At 40.5% G+C, this 20490-nt stretch overlaps 1 protein-coding gene across 7 annotated transcripts; it reads right to left on the reverse strand.

The window, feature by feature from the left end:
* Nucleotides 1-2630: 2630 nt before the first annotated feature.
* nlgn4xb (neuroligin 4 X-linked b) lies at nt 2631-16752 on the reverse strand. Of its 7 annotated transcripts, XM_076262601.1 has the most exons (8): nt 16254-16752; nt 13564-13589; nt 12745-12776; nt 10183-10201; nt 8581-8758; nt 4849-5034; nt 3668-4457; nt 2631-3474 (listed from the first exon to the last, which is right to left on the reverse strand). In XM_076262601.1, the coding sequence occupies exons 1-8, from the start codon at nt 16750-16752 to the stop codon at nt 2631-2633; spliced, it is 2574 nt and encodes an 857-aa protein (XP_076118716.1). The 7 variants fall into 7 exon arrangements, with proteins under 7 accessions (XP_076118716.1, XP_076118721.1, XP_076118722.1 ...); XM_076262606.1 differs by lacking the exons at nt 10183-10201; nt 12745-12776; nt 13564-13589 and adding exons at nt 12105-12136; nt 14352-14373 and having other exon boundaries at nt 8581-8733; nt 16278-16752; XM_076262607.1 differs by lacking the exons at nt 10183-10201; nt 12745-12776; nt 13564-13589 and adding exons at nt 9250-9311; nt 15074-15082 and having other exon boundaries at nt 8581-8707; nt 16272-16752.
* Between the last annotated feature and the right edge of the window lie 3738 nt (nt 16753-20490).

Here is a 20490-nt window from a genome sequence, read left to right on the forward strand (position 1 = left end):
GCAAGCTCCAAAATATAAACACTGCATAAACAGCACCTGCTCTCACCTTCTGTTAAATTGAAGCGGCTGCTTGGCTACTGTAAATCTCCTCAATGAATGTGTAGACGTGTGTAATTGCACTACTACAAGTCCCTTTGTGTTTTGGTCCTTTTCCAGCCAATTGAAATTCCCCTGAGGAGAGCCAATAATTGACACTGAACAACAAAGTAGTAGGATGGACAAAATCCAATGGCCCTATGGACAAGTATGGAACACGCCTTCAACAGGTAAAAAGTGCTCTGCTCTGTCCAGATTACATGCGCTCACACAAAGGGTCAGTGTAGACTCTTCAGATACTTTATCTAGGCAGGGAGGTAGTGTTCGGAGTCTATTCTTAGCCTGCTCACTGAGTAGCAGTTTAGTCTGTTTTCACACACTCTCCTTCATCGGTCAACTCATCACTTGCTCTGCAGTGATAATTATACATGACATTTTAGCATGGAGAAAAGCCATTTGCCTCTCATAATAATGTATAATTTGTTACACCATTATCAATCGAGTGACACATTTGTGATGTGCCCAGCACAATCAAACAAGGCAATGCCAACTAAAGCTATGGGATGAGCTACTTTTGTGTCCCCAAATATCACATGGGAAAAAAATAGATCATAATCATATTGAATAGTATAAAACTTGTTTTTATAAAATAAATTATTGTGAAAGTAAAAACAGCTCCTTTCCAGTATTGGATTTCAATATTTCCATTGAGAGGTTTACAAAACACACACAGGGAGTGCACCATATAAAATCTATGATATTTTATTTTAGAAAAATCAGCAGTCTTATACATTTGACCAGCTCAAAGTTAACCCAATCAATATCACCTAGAAACCAAAAGAGAAATTAAACCAAAAATTAAATACAATATCTTATATTTCACCCTGATTCCCTCAGTGTTGACATTAATGTGGGAAATCAATCAAACATTTAAAATGCCACTTAACATTGAGTAATAATGAAATTTTGTTAGCTACATAGCTCACTTGACTTATACCGTATGTTACAGTATGGAGGTTCGCCAATTGTCCAGTGTGGCACTGAAAGCCTACCATTTAGATGTGATATCAGTCACAGGTTATCACTCTAATCTTTGTCAATTAAAAACTATCAGAAGAATACAGTAATTATCCTGAAATTTTATGTTTTTTAAAAAGTAATACTTCATTTGTTTTATATATACACATGTCTATTACTGATGTCACAATTCACTACAACTTTGTATAATATACAAAGCAATTATTTTATGCTGAAGCAACACTGTTTGGCAAAAATAACTAAATTAAGTAACATTCTTTTATTCCCAATACAAAAATGTGATGCTTCTCAAGATGCATATGATCTAGTAATTAGCCTTTTGATGCCTTAGATAAAACAAAATGTAATCCATCTGGATAGCCTCAAAACTATTGATACACACAAAGCATGGTTTAAATGGGAATCAACCAGCACTGTGTTTTTGAAAAAGGATGAAAAACAGATGGCATAAAAAAATCACAAAATCATGCAATGTGGCAAATGGGTATAGAGAACAAATAAAACATAATAAGGATTTTCGTGGGGGTGGGGACACTGCCATTTACAGACAATTAGATCAAAAATCACAGGCCCTTTTAAATCACATTTTGATGCAAAGCAACATTAAAAGCATTTCATTTTTGTTTTGCCATTGTGCTCACCATTATATACATATTTTATACAAAGATTTAAATTATACAGTCCAGGCTGGGAAATCACATTACTATCGCTTCATGAAAAAAGAAATTAATTAGATATCACTGCACTACAACCTGATTTTGTTGTTGAAATGTGTAAAGCATGTGTTATCTACATTCTGTCCGCATCATTGCTCTACAAATGATCACATCTACTGGGTTATGCACATATATTGTTCTGATATTAAACATAACATGACTATATGCAAAAATAATGATCACTTTCTTAAGCTGATGCAAGTCTACAATCCTCTCTCCTACAGAAACCCCAAACAACACATGATCGTTTTCTTGTGATCTGCCCAAAGGATCACATAGATTGCCAATTGCCCAGGTATTCTTATAAAGAAATCATCATCTTAACTTTGTAATTTCCTAAGGATTGCTATCAAAAGTAGAAGTGTCCAGTATGAAACCCAAACCATGGGTTCTACCATTCTAAAAGTCATGCAGTGTGCATACCAGGCGCTTGATTAACTCCTCCCACATCAGAGGTAAACAACTTGGGCTTGATGTTCCAAAAGTATTGAAACACTGACATCCTCATGGCACTGAGAGAGAGAACACAGAGCGCTGTTCTCACTCAGTTAATAGTGGTCTCAACACTTTAGTACACTGGAGAAAACTCAACCTGTTCTATTGGGTTTCAGTCCAGTGAGCCTCACTCTCTGTCTCTCCACAAAATAAGATACGAATGCTAAAAATTTTCTACATTCACCTTTTATATTTTAATGTTAGTCAAGTTCACTTTTTTGTTATTCATAAGTACAATCCGTAACAAAATAACATTTATGTGTCTTTGCTCAGACACAGATATATACTGTACATATTTTAGATCGAAATAGTCTGAGATGGCGCATGGCACAGTCTGCGGCTGAGTTATACTCTGGTGGTGGAGTGTCCGTGGGGGATGCTGGTGTTGTTCTGTGAGTTGAAAGGGCTGTAGGGGTGCAGAGGCTGCATGGCTGCCAGCGAGTTGGGGATCATGGTGATGGTTTTGGGCGTCATTAGCGGGACGTCGTCGGGGGAGCGGCGCAGCGTGAGCGTGTAGTCGGGCGGGCAGGTGAGCCGGAGCGTGTCGTGCGCCTGCAGCGACTCGCACTCGTGCTCGTGCTCCAGCTGCTTCATCTGCAGGGACATGAGCTCCTCGTTCTGGATGTGCGCGATGTCGTTGCTGAGGTTCCTCTGGGGGCTGAGCCGCCGGCTCGACTCGTGCCGGTGCTTGTCCTTCTTGTAGTAGAGCGCGGCGAAGGCCAGGATGTTGAGGAAGAGCAGCGAGGCGCCCACGGCGATAGTCACGCTCAGCTCCGTGGAGTAGTCCCGCCTGGTCTCGATGATTACGCTGGTCTCCTCCTTGTCTGGCGTCTGCTGGTCAGTGACTTGCTTGTTGTTTGTGTTGGGGGTGACGGGGTGCCGTGTGGTGGAGGGCCACAGCTTCCCAGACAGGCGCTTGGTGTAGGAGAAGGGAGTGGTGTCCTGGGGAGGGATCTTGGTCGTGGTGGACACGTACTGAAAGAGTTCATTGATGTTGTGTAGATGTGGCACAAGTTCTAACCAGAATGCAACTTTAGTGGCTCTGTAGTGATCTCGAACGCGTGGCTTCAGTCCGATGTGCAGATACAGCTGGTCTTTGGGGTTGTACTTCGACCAGGCCACTTCTTCAAAACGGTTCGGTTTGGTGTGGATGAACTTTGTGTCCTGGGGCACAGGCTGATTAGGATCTCTACAATCGAAAGAAACATATTTGTATAATTGCAACACTGGTATATAGTACATTTTCTCTTGTTAAAACCATCTGAATAATGTAAGATTGCATTAAGAATTTAAAATCGTTTTAGAAATGCATAGAAAAGCTGACTAAGCATTAACTTCGCTGATGTAAAATCACAAAATATCAAACATCAAAACACACTTACCCAGTCTTGGCAAAATTAGTCCAATACGTCATTACCACAGCACTCAGCATGACATCATTTTTGGAGAAGTTGCAGTTGAAGAGGTCGGTGGGGCCGATCATGGGGATCCCAAACACGTAGGGAACTTCATCTCCATGCGCTGAGTCAGCCCAGCTGGGCTTCATGTCGCTCTGGCAGTGGTGGTAGAAGGCGTAGAAGTAGGTGGGTGAGCCATACTGGGCGTGCAGGTCGGCTGTAGCCACCGCTGGCGCCACCCACTGGTGGTCAGTGAAGAGCGCCACCAGGGTTTTCCTGCGCGTCTCTGGGTTCTCTTTGTCAGCCCAATCTGTGTACATGAACTTGATGGTTTCCCGTAGAGTATATTTGGCCTCTGGGTAGCCATACAAATGATCAACAAAATCCACCACAGCGAAATCAAACTCATTCCCAGGCACGCCGTCCTCACTGTCAACAACGCCATCCACAAACTTGAAGCCCTCTCCTTGATTCACTCCCAGCATGATGTCATAATTCAAGAACTCCCCTTGCTCCATTAAGATCTGTGGATCATCTGGGATCACATCCCCGTCAATAACAGGCCCAAAGGCAATGTGATACTTAGCAGGAGTGACACTCTGCTCGATGAGCTCCTTGTAGTTTTTGTTTTGGAGGCACTCAACCAGCTCAACTGTATCCGCCATGTTGCATCCAACCTTCTCCGCCAGCATCCGTGTATATTTGGCCGGCTGGTAGTTCACAGCCCAGCTTGACAGAGCTGTGCCACTCTGAATAATAGCCTTTTGGAAAAGATCTGTGGAAAAGAAAGGGAAATTAAGAAGCAGGCATTTGAAAATAACCAGACTTTAATGATTTTACACGCGTTTACACGTATCCAGATATTTTTGAAACTGATATTTTTCTATCAGCTTTTATTATTTCAATTCTGTCCACATGTGTTACACAAGATTGATTATTTACAGTTTATTTGATAGAGACAGATACAGCTTAAATAGACAAACTGATATCAAGGTTTATATAGCTAATGCTAATTTGCTACACTATGAGTATATGGAATTCTAATGAGAGCCATATAAAGGCTGTTTATGTGTGGATGAAAGACCCAAACACAGAAAATTGTCCTGAAAATATGTGGGTACGCGTATATGGGTCTAAATTGATTGTAATGTAGCACTGTATTCTACCTTCTGAGTAGTGTGAAAGTGTCAGCAGGCTGACACAAGAGGCTCCTGCTCCAGATCCAAATATTGTCACCCTCTTTGGATCACCGTTAAAAGCTTGAATGTTTTCCTTTATCCATCTGAGTGCCTGGATTTGATCAAGTAATCCATAGTTTCCTTTTGCAGCTTGATCCCCTGTACTAAGAAAGCCTAAAAGAAATATAAGAACTGAATTATGAGCAGAATTATACAGAAATCTTAAAATGATTCAGTGATGATTCAGTCATCAATAATGATTCAGCTTGAGTCAGGACAAAAGCATTTAAAAATGTTTATATTTAATGTGACAGTATCTCATGGCAACGAAGCCCTGAAGGTAGTACATTCATCTCATCTTATAACTGTCATCTTGCCTTTACTGAGCCGAACACATAAAAGTTTGCCTTTCTCCTGATTCTAACTGATGGGGGTGTCCTTGCATTGATAGCGATCCAATAGAATTTGCCATTACACCAGAGGAAGTGATCCATCGCAAGTGACATTTCTCCTTCTACAGGCTCGGTAAATGCACCAGAAAGACCTTATTCACCAGCTGATATAAAACAGCCACTGTAAGACACAAACATAACAGAAACGTCTTGTATCTCACAGTGAAACCATATAACAAGGTCATCAAAGTTTTACTTTATATCCTGTCATCTTGTAAAATGTACATCAATAATACATATCTCCATTTCTGAAAAACAGGGATATTTTGTTTACAATTAACATATTTTGTACATATCTAATTAGATTATTATAAATTCATTGGTAAATCCCAGTTATAGTTAGTACAGTAGTATAGTGCAGTTATAGCATTAAAATGTCAGGACAGAATGAGATGCATGTGAATTGAATTCTCTCAGCCCATGATGACCAGCCTCTCAGCCACAGACAGGAGTAACTGCAGCTCCATGCAGCATCACATGTCCATCTGGGGCAGGCGGCTATGGTCATTCTGACTCATGTATGAATTGAATGCAAATTCATGGTTAAAAGGGTAACGAGTTCACGTGGTTATCCATAATACTTAGTATGTTTAATTCCTTATAAATAAATTCATTATTTTCAATATGTTCTGTTTTAATCTAGTCTATTTATTTGAGGGGCTATAGGCTTCTAAAATGAGTTAAGAATGAACAAAAACCACTGTAACTAGTGAGTGAGCAGTTACATGTTGGAGATGTCATCAGAGTGAGCAGTTACATGTTGGAGATGTCATCAGAATGCAGTTACATGTTGGAGATGTCTTCAGAGTGAAAAGCTCTTCAGCTGAGAAAAACTACAGCTCTATAGAAGAGTCAGTAGAGATTTAAGAGAGCCTGTCATGGTACTCTAAAATCATGAGAAAAAGTCTAGAAATGCCTAAAAATCAAATGTTATTACCGGTAGTTATCAGTCATGTCAATTGTACTTAAATAATTATAAACCTCATCAACAGTGTACAAGATTGGTATAATAGCTGTATTATGCAGCGAGCTCATAAGAAGTATCCTATTTGACTACTAAATACTACAAGTATAACCTGCCAAACTAAGCTCTGTGTTTTCCTTGTCATTCTAATGACACTTTAATCAACCTGTGAAATTTGTTGGCTGCCATTGTGTCACTGTCCAAGGATTATCACCTCGATTGGGATCTCAATGACAATGCAAGTCAGTGTTCTGCTTTCCTACGATAATCTTGCTGTGTAATTAAATTGAAGTCCCTCTTCATTTCACACCAAATGCAGAGAAGGACATCCAGGAAATAAGAGCAATCCCTCTGAGAGAACACCGTTGGACTCAGTCAGAGGGAAATCTGTCCTGCCCAGGACTGCTTAACATTACCGAAGGGTGAGGAAAAATGTCAGCAAAGGTCTAATTGACACGGACCCATAACCGTGCCTATCAGGAGTCCCCTGCTGCATTGGACTGTTTGATCTAACCAATTTTGCCAATCAAGTGAGTGGTCTGCCATGCCTGAGCACATTGATAATTCCAGCCCAGCAGCGCCAAGCACCCAAATAAAATGAGGTCTCAGTGACCTTCACCTATGGTGCATAAATCACCTGACTCCAACCCAGCCTTTGATAAAGGTTAATTGAAATCTTCTCCTGTGATGTAGGACTTTCACTATGCAATTTATTCCCGAGTCATAAACACACAGCTAGTTTTTGCCATGCCCTAATGAGGCATTGACCCATACAAACCAAGGCCTTGGAAAGAGTAGCACAGCTGATTTAAGGCCGCTGTCTTCTGTTTTACTTCATGGAGGCAAAATGATACTCAGAGGCATCTTTCCTGTCTCAAGATGGCTACAGCTGTCAAGAGTGAGCCTTGCCTCAGAGCAGAGGGTGTGCAGATAACTCAACCAATGCCAGCTTTTTCTAATCAATGTGAAAATGGATGAGTACCCTTGCAGAGTTCAATAGCAGCCTTGTCCCTATCAATAAGTGATGCTGGTGAGGGAGAACTGCTTGGGTATCAACATCACAGCGTAAAGACTCACCCATGCCAACTGTCTACAAGTTGAAAAAATAATATGTATCTAGGCAATTTCTTCTTTTTTTGTTCAATTCAGAATCAGAATCAGCTTTATCCAAACCTAAACTCCCAATGCAAAAGCTGAGGGTTATATTAAACATCAGCAGTTTATCAATACCCTTTTAATATGAGCCATTGCCTTTTAATCTACATAATTTGTATTTGCTTTATTGTTTCAATATGTTCTGCTTTGATTTGATTTCATCTGATTAAAAGACTTGAACCCTCATTCCCACTTCTCCACACAGTTCTATGCGGAGCAGGGAAAGGTCAGAGCAGGGCTGCTATTCATTTATGGGCTCCATGCACCGGAGCCGCACTTGTTCATCAACTCCATTCATTTATATCTCCCATTGTCAATCACCTTCTTTCATCCACAACTATTACAGTAGATGATATTTACTGAGAGCCCAAGGGGAGAGATCACCAAGGAGACAGAAGTAATCAGCATGTCAACCATGAAAGAAAAAAAAACTATACACAAGAAAAGTAACACAAGTATTGTTTTTTGTTAGATTTTAACACCACCACTCTATTAGTAATATATATTTAACCCAGAATTCATATTCATAGGAAGGAAATAGAAGGCAAAACCACAGTAATGCCTAAGCTTTGCACAAAGGCTTTACTAACTGCATCAGTTGTTTCTGATCTACCTGAAGCACAGAAAATGAGGATTTGGGCATCTAGATTACTTTACCTTGAACATTTCACATCACTATGGATTTTCTAAATTTCCACTGTTTTATGCTTGCTTTATATTATACAGGTATAGCCTTTATAAATCCATTGCCTTTTCCATTTAAGCAAAACCGCTGGAACATAAAACCATCTTGTTGTGGTCTGTTTTCCCAAATGTATTACATGCTTTAAAAATAACAGCACAAAATCTCTCATCTGGTGTTCAAAGAACAGTCTTCTGCTTAGGCTACTGAAACGGTGTACACAGGTAGCCAGGTAAATAGTGCCAATAGATGCTAAAAACATCTGAGTCTACACAAATGACTCTGAAGTCTGAACTGCATTTATAAATAATGCTCACAAAACCATTAGTATTTTGTACACGTCACTGGAATGGACCAGAGTTGTTTTTCTAATGTTTGGTGTAGAAGAACAGTGAAGTTGACACTGGCATTGAGCAGACTGTCACCCAGACAGAGGGGGACGATGAAGATCAAGGGGAAATTCTCACCTAAAACTCCAAGTCTGTAGTTGATGGTGACTACAATGACATTTCCATAGCTTGCCAGGATGCTGCCATCGATCATGTTCCCGGTACCTTCTATATATGATCCACCATGAATATACACCATCACCGGCTTCAGACCATTCTCATCATGGATATCTGTAAATGAAGAAAACACGTCTGACTTAACAACATAAACAGCATCATATATTTTACGGTACTATATTTCATTTTCCATTAGGATCCATAGGTTCTGCTAATATTTATGAAATAACTAAAACAAGTCATTTCATTTCCAAAGGGACACAGGCTCTCTTAGACCTGGATGCCATTTTTGCACTCATTTGCAGATAACCTTTGGTACATGTTGCAAGGCACCACTGCTCATCTATATGCTAATTTATCCGAAAAAGAAAAAGATCCAAAAAGGGGCTACTCAATACGATTAAGCCTGAACTCCGTAACATGCACTAAGTGGAGACACAAAGAGGGGGGAAGTTGGGGTTGAAATCAGCTTCAAGTGTGGGCAGTGCATTCTGACGTCAAATACACTGTGCACAACAAAATGAAAAGGAAATGTACTTCAACCTTGCTGTCTGGAATGGCACAATTTCACCCAAGTGTTGAATATTCAAGGACACCAGTGGATGATGTTTACAGTTTAATATGAGAGACTGCTTCCCCCGGGCCACGCATCTCTTTACTGATTAATTCACAATGAGAAAATTCCCCTCTTACTGTCTCTGCAAAGACCCTGATAAAGCAAACCTTTAGTAGCTAATTGCACTTTTTGTCTGCTAGAAAAAATAACCAGACATTAAATGAAAATTACAAATGGTTTTAGAGCAGCGTGTAATGCTTGCATGAACATAATGGGGGAAACTGTGCTCGTTCAACAGAGCCCATTCTGCAGATGTGAAAATAGTGTGCTTACACAGTTTCTCTACACTCTTGAAACAATCATAGTGTGCACACTCGAATCCTGAGAGCAACATGACTCCACAAACAGTATTGGTATGCCTATTACTTGCTATGAGAATATATATAAGTAATGCCTCACTAGATTCAGTTGTTGTGATGTTTGTTATGAAGAGTGAAAAGCCTCCTTTTGGAAATAGCTCTTCTCAGCCCCTACACATTTCTGAGAGGTATTAAAAAGCTACAGCCTGAGAAAACAATTTTATCTTAACACTCCCACTGTTTGATTTAATGCTATGTCCCATGGAGAAAATGAACCCACTGTGACAGAATTTAGAGGATCTAGGCAGACTGGTGAGATTGCGAGAGGCAAAGTAGTCTGAGATGTATAGTGTGAAACTCATTCCTGAGCTGTTAAAACAGGCCACGGTGAGTACGATTGTTTATGTTTTAGTGAAATGCCACTTCTATATTAGAAGTCGCTGATCTGAGACCTGAGAAAGGATGAACAGGTTGTTCCCAGCAAAGATGACAGAGAAAAAAACACACAAAAGGATAATGGAAAAAATGTAAAGCAGAGGATTTGTACTACTGTACATGCCCATTCCCATAGGCATCCTAGTCTACGGACACTTGAGTCCTTAAACACAGCTTGAAGCCAAGTGTCATCTAGCAACAGCACTGCCTCACATCATTCATCCCCTCTCCCCTCATAGTCTGCAGTGAGTTGACCTAGAGCATGTCAGTGAGTTTGAAAATGAAGTTTTCCTCTAAGCTGGGCATTCACCAAAACATTTGCAAAAAGTAGTCTCCAGTAACATTCCCAGAGTCATTATTGCACGCATACTGAAATAATTAGTAAAAAAAAAAACATGATACACTACACACTCACCCAAAGGATTGGTGTCTGGTGTAAATGGTATGCTGAAGGCAGCCCGGTGGGTAGATTAGGGTTGTCAAAATCTCACTGCCTACATGCCTCAGACCACAGGACTGTGGTCAGATGAACATTTAATGTGGGCATGACACATAACAGGGACACTGCTGCTTACAATTGTCAGAAGGGTGATATCAAGCTTAACGTGTGCCTGCTTGATACAGCTGCTGACAGCTTGGCAGAGTAATAGTTCCCTGTTAACTCTTTGCCAGTCGGAGAGCACACCTGCAGAAATGGCTCTGTGGCTTCCCCATGGTAATCTCCACTCAGTTTCCAACCACACAATGATGCTCAGGACAAAATGGAGTTGTGAAAAGATAACTTTTCAGTGCATACCTGTTAGATAGCAAATTCAGGGATTACAACAATCCAAAAGGTTCTACAACTCCACAATACTTTCAGTGTAGCGTGTTCATTACAGAAGTTAATAGTGACAAACAGGGATGGTTCACTGCATACCGTAGCTTCATGATTGAATCAACTAACTAATTAGAGAATAATCCTATATGATCATCAGCTAATTATCCTATGAATGGCCAAATACAAAGTAAAATGCCATTGCAGAGGTGGATGGCTGGTAGCATTGACCAAAATATGACAACAACTAAAGGCATGAGCTTACAGTATATCTCCATATACAAAACTGGCATCTTTTGAAATAATTAAAATATAAAGTATATTCAATGCAAATGAGAATAGGGATCCCCACTGGGGACTGGGGACATTGATACAAACAAGATGACTAGCTCTACAGGTCTAACTGATTATGTAGCCTTTACCAAGTAGGGGGACCAGTCACTGGACAGAAATGTCAGACCTCACTGAAGGCCCAAACGTGAATGACAGAATTAGGTGGACCGATATCATAGCTGATGCCAGTGACAGAGTGCATTTCCTTGCAAAGCACCAGCCAATCACTGCAGATGATAAAGCATTGACTACATTGTCTTAAATGTTTTCATTTGTAATGAACTGACCATTGTCTTGACTATGAAACTTTGGGAAATCAATTTTAAGTGCCTCTTCTTTTATATAACACCAAAAAAGAAGAATCTACATGTTTAATGGTTTCTGAAGTAATCGGCCTGTATCTCAAAATTAGTATGTGCGACTTGTGACTCATTTCGTCAGATCTGGTCACATATTATGACCATATTATAACCATATTATGACCATATTATAACCATATTATTGTTTGCAACTATCATTAGTGGCTCGGAGCAAACCACAAACATTTCCAGATGATCAACACATTGCTTCAGGAGCATGGAAGGGGGTGGGGTGGTATCATTTGATTGCCTGTTGAGCTCAGATATCAATTGCCCTCACACTTCATTGAATCTATCCAGCCCATATAACACTACAAAATTACTCAATCTGACCTGTAGATTAAGCCTGACAGATTGCTGTTTTTCTTTGAGTATTTTCACTTTTGGTCGCAACTTTTGTATAGAAGTAGCAATTTTAGATGTTGCCACTTCTGCATGGCCAGCATGAGTTACTGTAGCAAACTAGTGTTTCACACACAGCTGACATAATCTGCATTAGTTTTGGGACTGGATGACCAAAATTAACATGACTTATACTCATCACAATTGACACTATATATTGTCTATTGGCTATACTGTAAATGCAGGCCAGTCACCTCTTCAAATCGTTCATAACAATCCTTGGCCATCTTGCCTCATCTCTGACAGAGATGATGATCTGGCCAAACTGATAATGCATTCCTTCTTTCCACTCTCTAGCAGTTTGCTCTCTTGACACCATGGACATACTGTAACTGGTAGTGACAGATGAAACTGCTCCAAAGTCGAGGATTCACGGGCCAGTTACCGAAGTGGCTTAATGGTAGGCATTCCAGCAGGTTTGTCTTTAACAAGCTCCACAGGGTACACAGGACTACACAGCTGCACCCACCATTTGTTTGAGCAGTATTTGCAGTCCCAACTAACTGCATGGACTTCATCCACTCCAGACTCATGGGCTTTTACAGCAAACGTTACTGGCTGAAGTTCAGCTGCTGGCCCGGTCCATGTTCCTGTCTGTGGCCAACAGCAGACCTCTGGCTAAGCTCCACTACACTAGATCAGCAACAGTTGCTACCAGACTTGTTGAAGTTTTTAGTTTCTCATTTCAGCACATTCAAGCAACACACACAAACATGTTGCAGTGACTGGAATGCCCAAATGGCCGTTATTGTTGACAAATAATGCTAAAACCCAATCAACTAACAATGAGTAACATTAGGCTGTACAGCACTAGGCTGCATGTAAATGTTTGGTAATTCTATGTTTGCTAAAAGGCAAACTGACTGCATTTTACTATACAAACCACTATACCTTGACTGCATTTCATATTTACTTTACTCACCACGATACCTTGACTACATTTCATATTTACTATACAAACCACTATACATTGACTGCATTTAATACTAATAATATTTCAGCCACACAATACTGTGTTAAGACTGTTCTAACAGTTGGCAACCCCACTCTGTCATGTGGAATATAGCAGACTACTAGTCTTGTTGCAGTGTTTGTTGATTCTTTAACATTATGATATTGAACACTGTGTAGACTGTGCACTTCTGGTAACTTCTGAACATTTCTTTTGCAAAACAGCACATACAAAACATTTCAAATGTCAATTAGATTGATTACACTTTAGTAATCAATTTCTAAAGTGTAATTAAAGAATGAGTGTGTGATTTGTCAAAACATGCCATTTTGTACTAGCCTGGGTGCCATTCCGAACTTAGTCCCGCCCCACGGGAAGTTCGGTCTGGCATTGCTCCATTGTGGGGCAAGTATCGGGCGGACCAATCAAATCAGGCTTTACGATGATGGACAGGTGAGCAACAGCGCCTGGTCTATCACGTCATCTGAGCACGCTTAGATTAGGCTTATGTTTGGAACAAAAACGCTGTGGCTAGAAGGATACATGGCTTTTAAGACCCCATATGGAAAATTCATATTATTTAATGAATTTCTATCACGGAAAACGATTATTTCTGAAAACTTTGGCCAAAGTTGAGATGTGGAAAAACTGGTGGTTTCACTTTCATCAAGGGAAAACAGCGCTGTTGCATTGCGACATGTTCCCTCGTTCGTTTGAAATCTCTGATTGACCACCTGTTTGAGGGATTTGCGACAGCCTTTTCCAGCTGTTTAACGTGTTTGTAGCATATCACTGTTCAACAGAATTATTTTTTAAAACAGAGGGGATATAGGAGCAGAAGGATGGTTCGTGTGTGTTCTTCCTACACCTTACGGTAAGCTATTTTGTTGCTCTGATTGGTTAGGTCTATCCAATTGAGTGCAGAGGCATTCCCCCCCTGTATCGGTTGAAGCAAGCCCCATAATTACGTCCCAATGGAGCAGTATCAGACTCATATTCTGACTAGAATTTGAGTATGACGACGTCAGGCTAATTTTGTACACTTCTTGTAAGACCTGCATACTAAAGCAGTAACCTCAGCTCAGGTTAACACTTCACAGGATTTACATTCCCTTATGGCAACACAGAAACAGACAGCTACAGTATGTTGTACTTTCTTGTATCCAAGAAGGACAAATGTTCCCATACTGTTGTGGATCTGTGGAGCTGAACTGAAGCCTCAAGTAAACACCTTCAAAACAAACTGGAGACATGCTGAGATTGACTTTTCTTGTCCCTATCACACAAGCCCACCACTGTTGTCTCCAGTATTGTCAAAGCACTGTCCCTTTCCATTCAAAGTTCAAATGTTTCCACATTTTCCAGATGCATTTAGACATCCCTTCTGGTGGAGACGGGAACGAAAATGTGATCACCCTGTCATCTTTGATGATACCTACTATAGATCACCCTCATCTTTGTGATCATACCTACTGTAGATCACCCTGTCATCTTTGTGATCATACCTACTGTAGATCACCCTGTCATCTTTGTGATCATGCCTACTGTAGATCACCTTCTCATCTTTATACGTTAGCAGGCATCTCTGCCTGCTAACTTGATGTCACAAAGATGTTTCTGACCATCTAAAGCCAACACAAACCGAGCCAGAACACTCAGTTCATAAGGTGTATGATGTTCATATATTGTGCTAGACTACTTCATCACTGTGGCAAGTAGCCAACACTGACACTTCAGAAGCACAAATGTACTTGGGTTACCATATTTGCTTTAGCTTGTTTACAGCAGCTACTGTGCTGCCTTTGCTTTGTTTGTTGTCAAATGTTGGCAGGCTATAAGGTAGCTTTTCTTCCCTACAACATCATCTGAAAATGGGGTTCTAGCCATATGTGCTTTTCAGGCTGTATTAAATTGAATTTTCTTCTTTTATGGATAAGGAAAGGCAAGGAACTATTGTCCGATGGAGTAACATAAGGCAATTACATTCAACCTTGCAAGAATTACATTTGACTTTGGTGGGCTACAAAATACTGTAAGATATTGCGCCGGTGACCTCCAGATCTTGAGGAGCTGCAAGGATATTAAATTGCTTTAAGAGCTCATCAGACAAAACTGCACTAATGATGCTGCAAGCGATATAGTCTTTTTACTACGTTTGTCAAGACTGGGAGTGTACCTCCTCCTGTCTATGCTGTGCAGACACATCATAATTGTCAGGAAGGCATATCTGTCTTCTTGGACTTTTATGATCTGTTGCTCCAACTAAACAGTGTTCAAATTGTAGCTGCAGGCTAACTGTGATAAAAAAACGTATCTGTAGAGCACAGATAGTTTATAATATGTATTCCAAATAAAGAACACACACAGCATCCTTAAATATTTGTCTTACTCATGCATTTATCTGCATGTTGGAAACCAACATTTAGGTGCACCACCTCCTTTGAATAAAACATCAATGGAGCAAGCTGTCACAATTGTGTGTCCATACTCTGTGCTATCACACCTGCCATGCCTTGGATGCTGTTGTCTACCCCTCTAATGCGTCACAACATGATTTTCAGAAGGAACAAGCGTATAAGTGAAATTAATTGGACAAAACCTTAGTCATCTTGCACCATGTATAGCTGAATATACAGGAATAGGCATATACAGGAACATCGTATTCCATATCCTATATGGTTTCTGGGTGTCAGGAGGTCCAAAACACAACACGCAGCACAACACAGTTTTACAAACAGAATGCTGCTACAACCCTGTCATCAGAGGCTACAGGGTGAGAATGTAAGAAGTTTTCTGAGGAGGAATGATGTGTAATCCTGCTATTGAGAGCCTGGACTATGTCATACCAGACAGCGTTACCAAGTCTAGATCCATGCGTCATGAAAGGAACAGAGGACACAGTCTGTAGGCTATACTAACTCTGGTAGTCATGGAGCATTTTAATTACTTAATATGCATTGAATACCTGCCACATCATCCTACTTTGTCAATATCGCTATAATTTTAAGGAATCGTTTTAAGAATCTTTTTTTTTTTCAGACAATCTGTTGTTCTGGTTTCAGGAGAATGAAAGACTGGTTTCTGTATTTTTTGTGATAGCTGGTTATGTTTTCTAGATGACAGCTTTTACCTGCAGACTAAAAATAATATCATGCAGTATTTCTATTACATAAAGACATACTAAAATGTAGTGAATAAATCATTGTGATCACTCCCTATTGATATGATGTCATTTGGCAGACTGTGTAGGTGATACTCCTATGTGTAGATGGCAGTGAGATCTGTCTTTTAGACACTGAAGTGGTTTCATGTAGGACTATTTATACCTGAGGCAGATGAATTCAGACTTCTGGTACTTTGGCGTCAAATATTTACAAACAATATGCTCTCTTCACTGATGGCTGACTAATTTATCAACAACATTTACAGGAATAAAAACGCCTACCTTCCTCTGTGGGCACGTAGATGTTCAGGTACAAGCAGTCCTCACTCTGGTCCTGCACGTAGGTGGCCACTGTGTCCAGATTGGCAGTGAACCACACTGGTAGCATGTCGCTGAGCAGGAAGCGGTCTTCTAGGTACTGCGGACAAACTGGAGCAAACTGAGTAGCATTCCGTATGCCAGGCCAGGAGGCGGGGGGTTCTGGGGCCTGGAATCTCCTTTCCCCCGTAGGGGGCAGAGCATATGGGATCCCCAGGTACTGTTCCACAGGGCCCAGGATCTCATTGGGTAAGGGGGTCTTTAATCCACGCAGTTTCCCATAGTTTGTGGTGACGACCGAGAATTGTGCTTGTTGACAATGAGTGACAGTGAATCTCAGGGCCAAGGCAGCCATCCAGAGGAACACACTGACATTCCGCATCACGCCAAGCAGTGAGAGAGTAATAGGTAGCCATACGCTTTCCCTTGGCTTTGACATAGTCCCCTGCTGCATGAGGGGTGTGCAGTGGAGCACCAGTCGCCTCACTTTAGCCTTATAACATCAGATTGACAGACGGCAGGTTCCCCGGTCAGATGGGCCAGTTCAGTGAGCTCCATGTCAGGGAATCTTTGACAGAGCCTTGCCCTTGTGTTGACAGGGGGGGAGATGTAATTCTCTGTCTTTTCGGCTGCAATTACTTCCCTGACTTAATTCCAGCCCAAATGATCAGCCTGTGGGTGAGAGAGAACAGGCAGCCTGAAATAATGATTTACACCGTGCCCTGCAGAGCAGCATCGTGTTTGGCATTCAGGAGGGTGCATGTACCCAGAGTGGAGGATGACAAACACTGAGGCATTTCAGAGAGAGAAAAAAACATTTTCCAGTCTAATATCCTCATCAGTGTGGTCTATTTTTGTCAACAGCCTTTGTTTACATTTTGCTGTTCTTCCTTACTGTATATAGCCCAACTGTACCTGCTCATGTGCAGTGTATGAAATTCACTCAGAGCAAAGTCCCCTCAGCAAAGTCAAAACAAATATTTATCTGTAAGCTGCCTTTTCTGTCATTAATTAAACACTGTTTTCAAGAGGCAGGCAATGTAACATGAACAATCGTATCAATAATAAGGCATCTGATTTTGCAGTCAAATTACCGAATTTTGAACATTGCAGCATCTGCTCACAAAGAATGTCATAGAAAGAAAGGCCTCCATAAATCAGATGAAATCAGTCAGCAGTCATTTATTAATGTTCTCCTCCATTAACAAAACTGTCAGAGATGCTACTGAAGAGGAGGGCTGTTAGCTAGATCTCATCTGTGACTATTGATTTATATAACTGTGTCCCTTTGTGCCACATCTCAAGGCACAATAGTGTGAATTAGGTGCAGAATACATCACAGTCCTTACTGTAACACAGCAACAAAGCACTGCCTTTGAGGCTTACTCTATTTAATCAAGTATAAGCATCAACATATCCTTCTAACATGTTCAATCATCCACCCTAGGCTTCTTTGCATTTCAAATCATGCTAGAGAGTGGTGCAGAATCAGATTCAAGATGCAAGAAGGTGAATGCATGTTGGAGGACAGGTAAAAACAGATTCTGCAACAAACAGTTTCATCTACTCTACTGCATCAGTGTGCTAGCATATCATCAAAAGGAGATCATTCTTTGCTTATGGTCTGTAGCCATTTTGCTTGTCAGTCTAACAGCAGATTATTATTTAAAGGTGCCATTTCAGAGCAGGTCTATGGAATGATGTCAAAATGTATCAACCGCTGCAGGTAATTTAATTTTCAGGGATAATACATTTTCTCCTCACTGCCTCAGAAAGGTGTCAAGTGGTCAGCAGTATTTCAGAATAAAGAAGTTGAGCCATGAGTCCAGGCCATTTTAATTAGTTTTCTCATGTCCACCAGTGAAATCCCATTTTCACAAAGGACATTCTATGGCATTCCTTCCTTTCCCTCAACTTCTCTTTCGGTCAGGTGTTTTTAGAAGGTATTGTGGTGTATCTGTCATTCTATGCAGTTCCACACTTCTAATCCATACATTTGGTTGGGGCCTAAATATAGTACATTTTAAATATGTGACTCATATAAACAAAAAGCAAACATGTGGCTATAATACCATGATAAACAAATCTGATGATATAGACCATGAATGCCACTATGATGATCTGTTGCATTTGAGAACATGTGAGGAGGGTCAGTGACCAAGCCCACTAATAGGCAGTGAAGCTGCTCCTTGACATAAGCAGTCACTTTTATTCACCTCCATAGCAGCATGGATATTTTGCTGGATGCCTACTGTATATCTTACATGTATCTTCAAACTGGCTCAAGCGGTAATCTATATGAACCTTCCTTTATTGTGAAAAAAAATCCTAATGAGCCTTACAAGGTATAATAAATGTCCATAGTACCACCTTGTGGTGCATAGACTTCATGTGCCGATGCCAGTCTAAATCCAGTCCTATGGTAGATCATATTCAAATGAGAACTGCACATGTTTCTAAATGTGTTACAGAATAATATTGAAATTATTTTTTACAAAGGTGGAAATTATGTGTCACATAAATATAGCCTATATTGGGCGGCGTTGTGGGTACATTTAACGGCAACTATATATGCGTTCTTATATTTTAGAATCATAAACAAGTTCACGATTTACTCAGACGGGACATTCAGGAAAAGATGCTTTCGCACAGCCGCAAGATAGCCTCACCGGTCCACGAGCATGTGCCTTCTCTCACGAGGCAACCTGGTCGCATCACATAGGCTACTGCACAAAGAGGCTACTATGTAACGATTGATAAGATTTGATAAGCAGTGCATTTTAAGTCTATGAGTAAACCCGCCTATTGACAGCATAGACATTGCTTTGTCTTGTCTGTTTTATCAGTCACAGCAAAACAGGTTGTCAATGTGCGAATAGCCTCGGTATTTTGAAAAGTAGTCTGAATAGACAAAGAAAATGAATGCAGTGGGAAATAATTTCGTTTATCACTTGTCAAAAATATATAGCCTAATCGTAAAGTCATGTAGCAAACAAAACTTACCCCTAGAGAAGAGGCACCATCAGTCTCGTTTTCAGTGGTCCGGGATGAAATTGAGAGAAAATTTCGCAGGAAGCGAATAGGAGCCCTCGGGAAGATGTCCCTATCACGTCTTTAAGCCCATACGAATACAATCATTCTGCACATCTTGCTTTTAAATAGCCTTCACGTAGTAGTCCGCGACAGGTTTGAATCAACAGAGAGAAAAACGTTTCACTGTCATGAAATCTTCGCATTCTCCGAAAATCATACAAGGTTGCTATAACCGATTATGGTCTCTCTCCCTCTCTCTCTCTCTCTCTCTCTCTCTCTCCAGCTGCTATTGGACTGTTGAATGAAAATTACGAACCCTGCAGCCAATGGATTACTGCACACTCTCCATAAACCAACTGCGTGGCCATAACTGCCCATCACATGCAGTGCACTACATATTCTGTAAGATTATGGTTATTATTATTTTATTTTTGAATCAGCCTTGATGTGAAGTATTCCCCAGAGAATCCCCTCAAACTGTAAATGAAACACAGCATTTGTCTATAAAGTTGTAGGCTGTGCTTTCAAAAAAAACATTCCCTAATTGTTGGAGTGTTAGCTACTGTAGTCTCCTTCTGGGAACTGTAGAAGTTACTGGAAACTCCTATGTCACAAATATTTGAGTTAAAGACATAGATTGATATATCATCTTTGACAAGAGGTTGGGGGTTAAATTAGTTATTGAACCACCTTTAGGCTGATATCATCAGTTTAAAAGGGCCTGGACACTGACTGTGAGACAGGGAATTGAATAGATCACTGTCACACATCTTTTGGCTCAATCCATTCACTATCAAAAAGACCTTAGCCAAGTGAATAGCCTACAGTACATGGCAGCAATGAGAGGAAATGAATATGCAGTAAAACAAAGAGTGTCTCACAGTGTGATCTCACATAATTCAAAAATTCTCCCATGTGTTGACTTCTGTCTCCACATCCAAACATTGATATTTGCTGGGTTTGTTCTTGGTGGATGAGGAGGGAACAAAACTAAAGAATGTAATATTTAGACCACAATAGAGCAATACGTGCAGTAGGCCTACAGACTATTGTTTTAGATTTTGAGACCAGTTTTTTAAAGGGGGCCTGATGTGCTGAACTTGAACTTATAATTTGAGCTGACCCCAAATCTGCACTCATATAC

The sequence above is a fragment of the Alosa pseudoharengus genome, unplaced genomic scaffold, assembly GCF_046254945.1.
Source record: "Alosa pseudoharengus isolate Yale_2024_CS ecotype anadromous, Long Island Sound unplaced genomic scaffold, YU_APseudo_1.1 YU_APseudo_1.1_scf_3, whole genome shotgun sequence".
NCBI classification, from domain to species: domain Eukaryota; kingdom Metazoa; phylum Chordata; class Actinopteri; order Clupeiformes; family Clupeidae; genus Alosa; species Alosa pseudoharengus.

What these genes read in the sequence shown, in the direction of transcription:
- nlgn4xb (XM_076262601.1), bottom strand. Translation starts at nt 16,752, where the DNA reads ATGTCAAAGCCAAGGGAAAGCGTATGGCTACCTATTACTCTCTCACTG. An exon ending in GCGTTTTTATTCCTGTAAAT is followed by an intron (nt 13,590 to 16,253) that starts GTTGTTGATAAA and finishes CAGCTGGAAAAG; the next exon opens with GCTGTCGCAAATCCCTCAAA. An exon ending in ACTAATTTTGCCAAGACTGG is followed by an intron (nt 3,475 to 3,667) that starts GTAAGTGTGTTT and finishes TTTCGATTGTAG; the next exon opens with AGATCCTAATCAGCCTGTGC.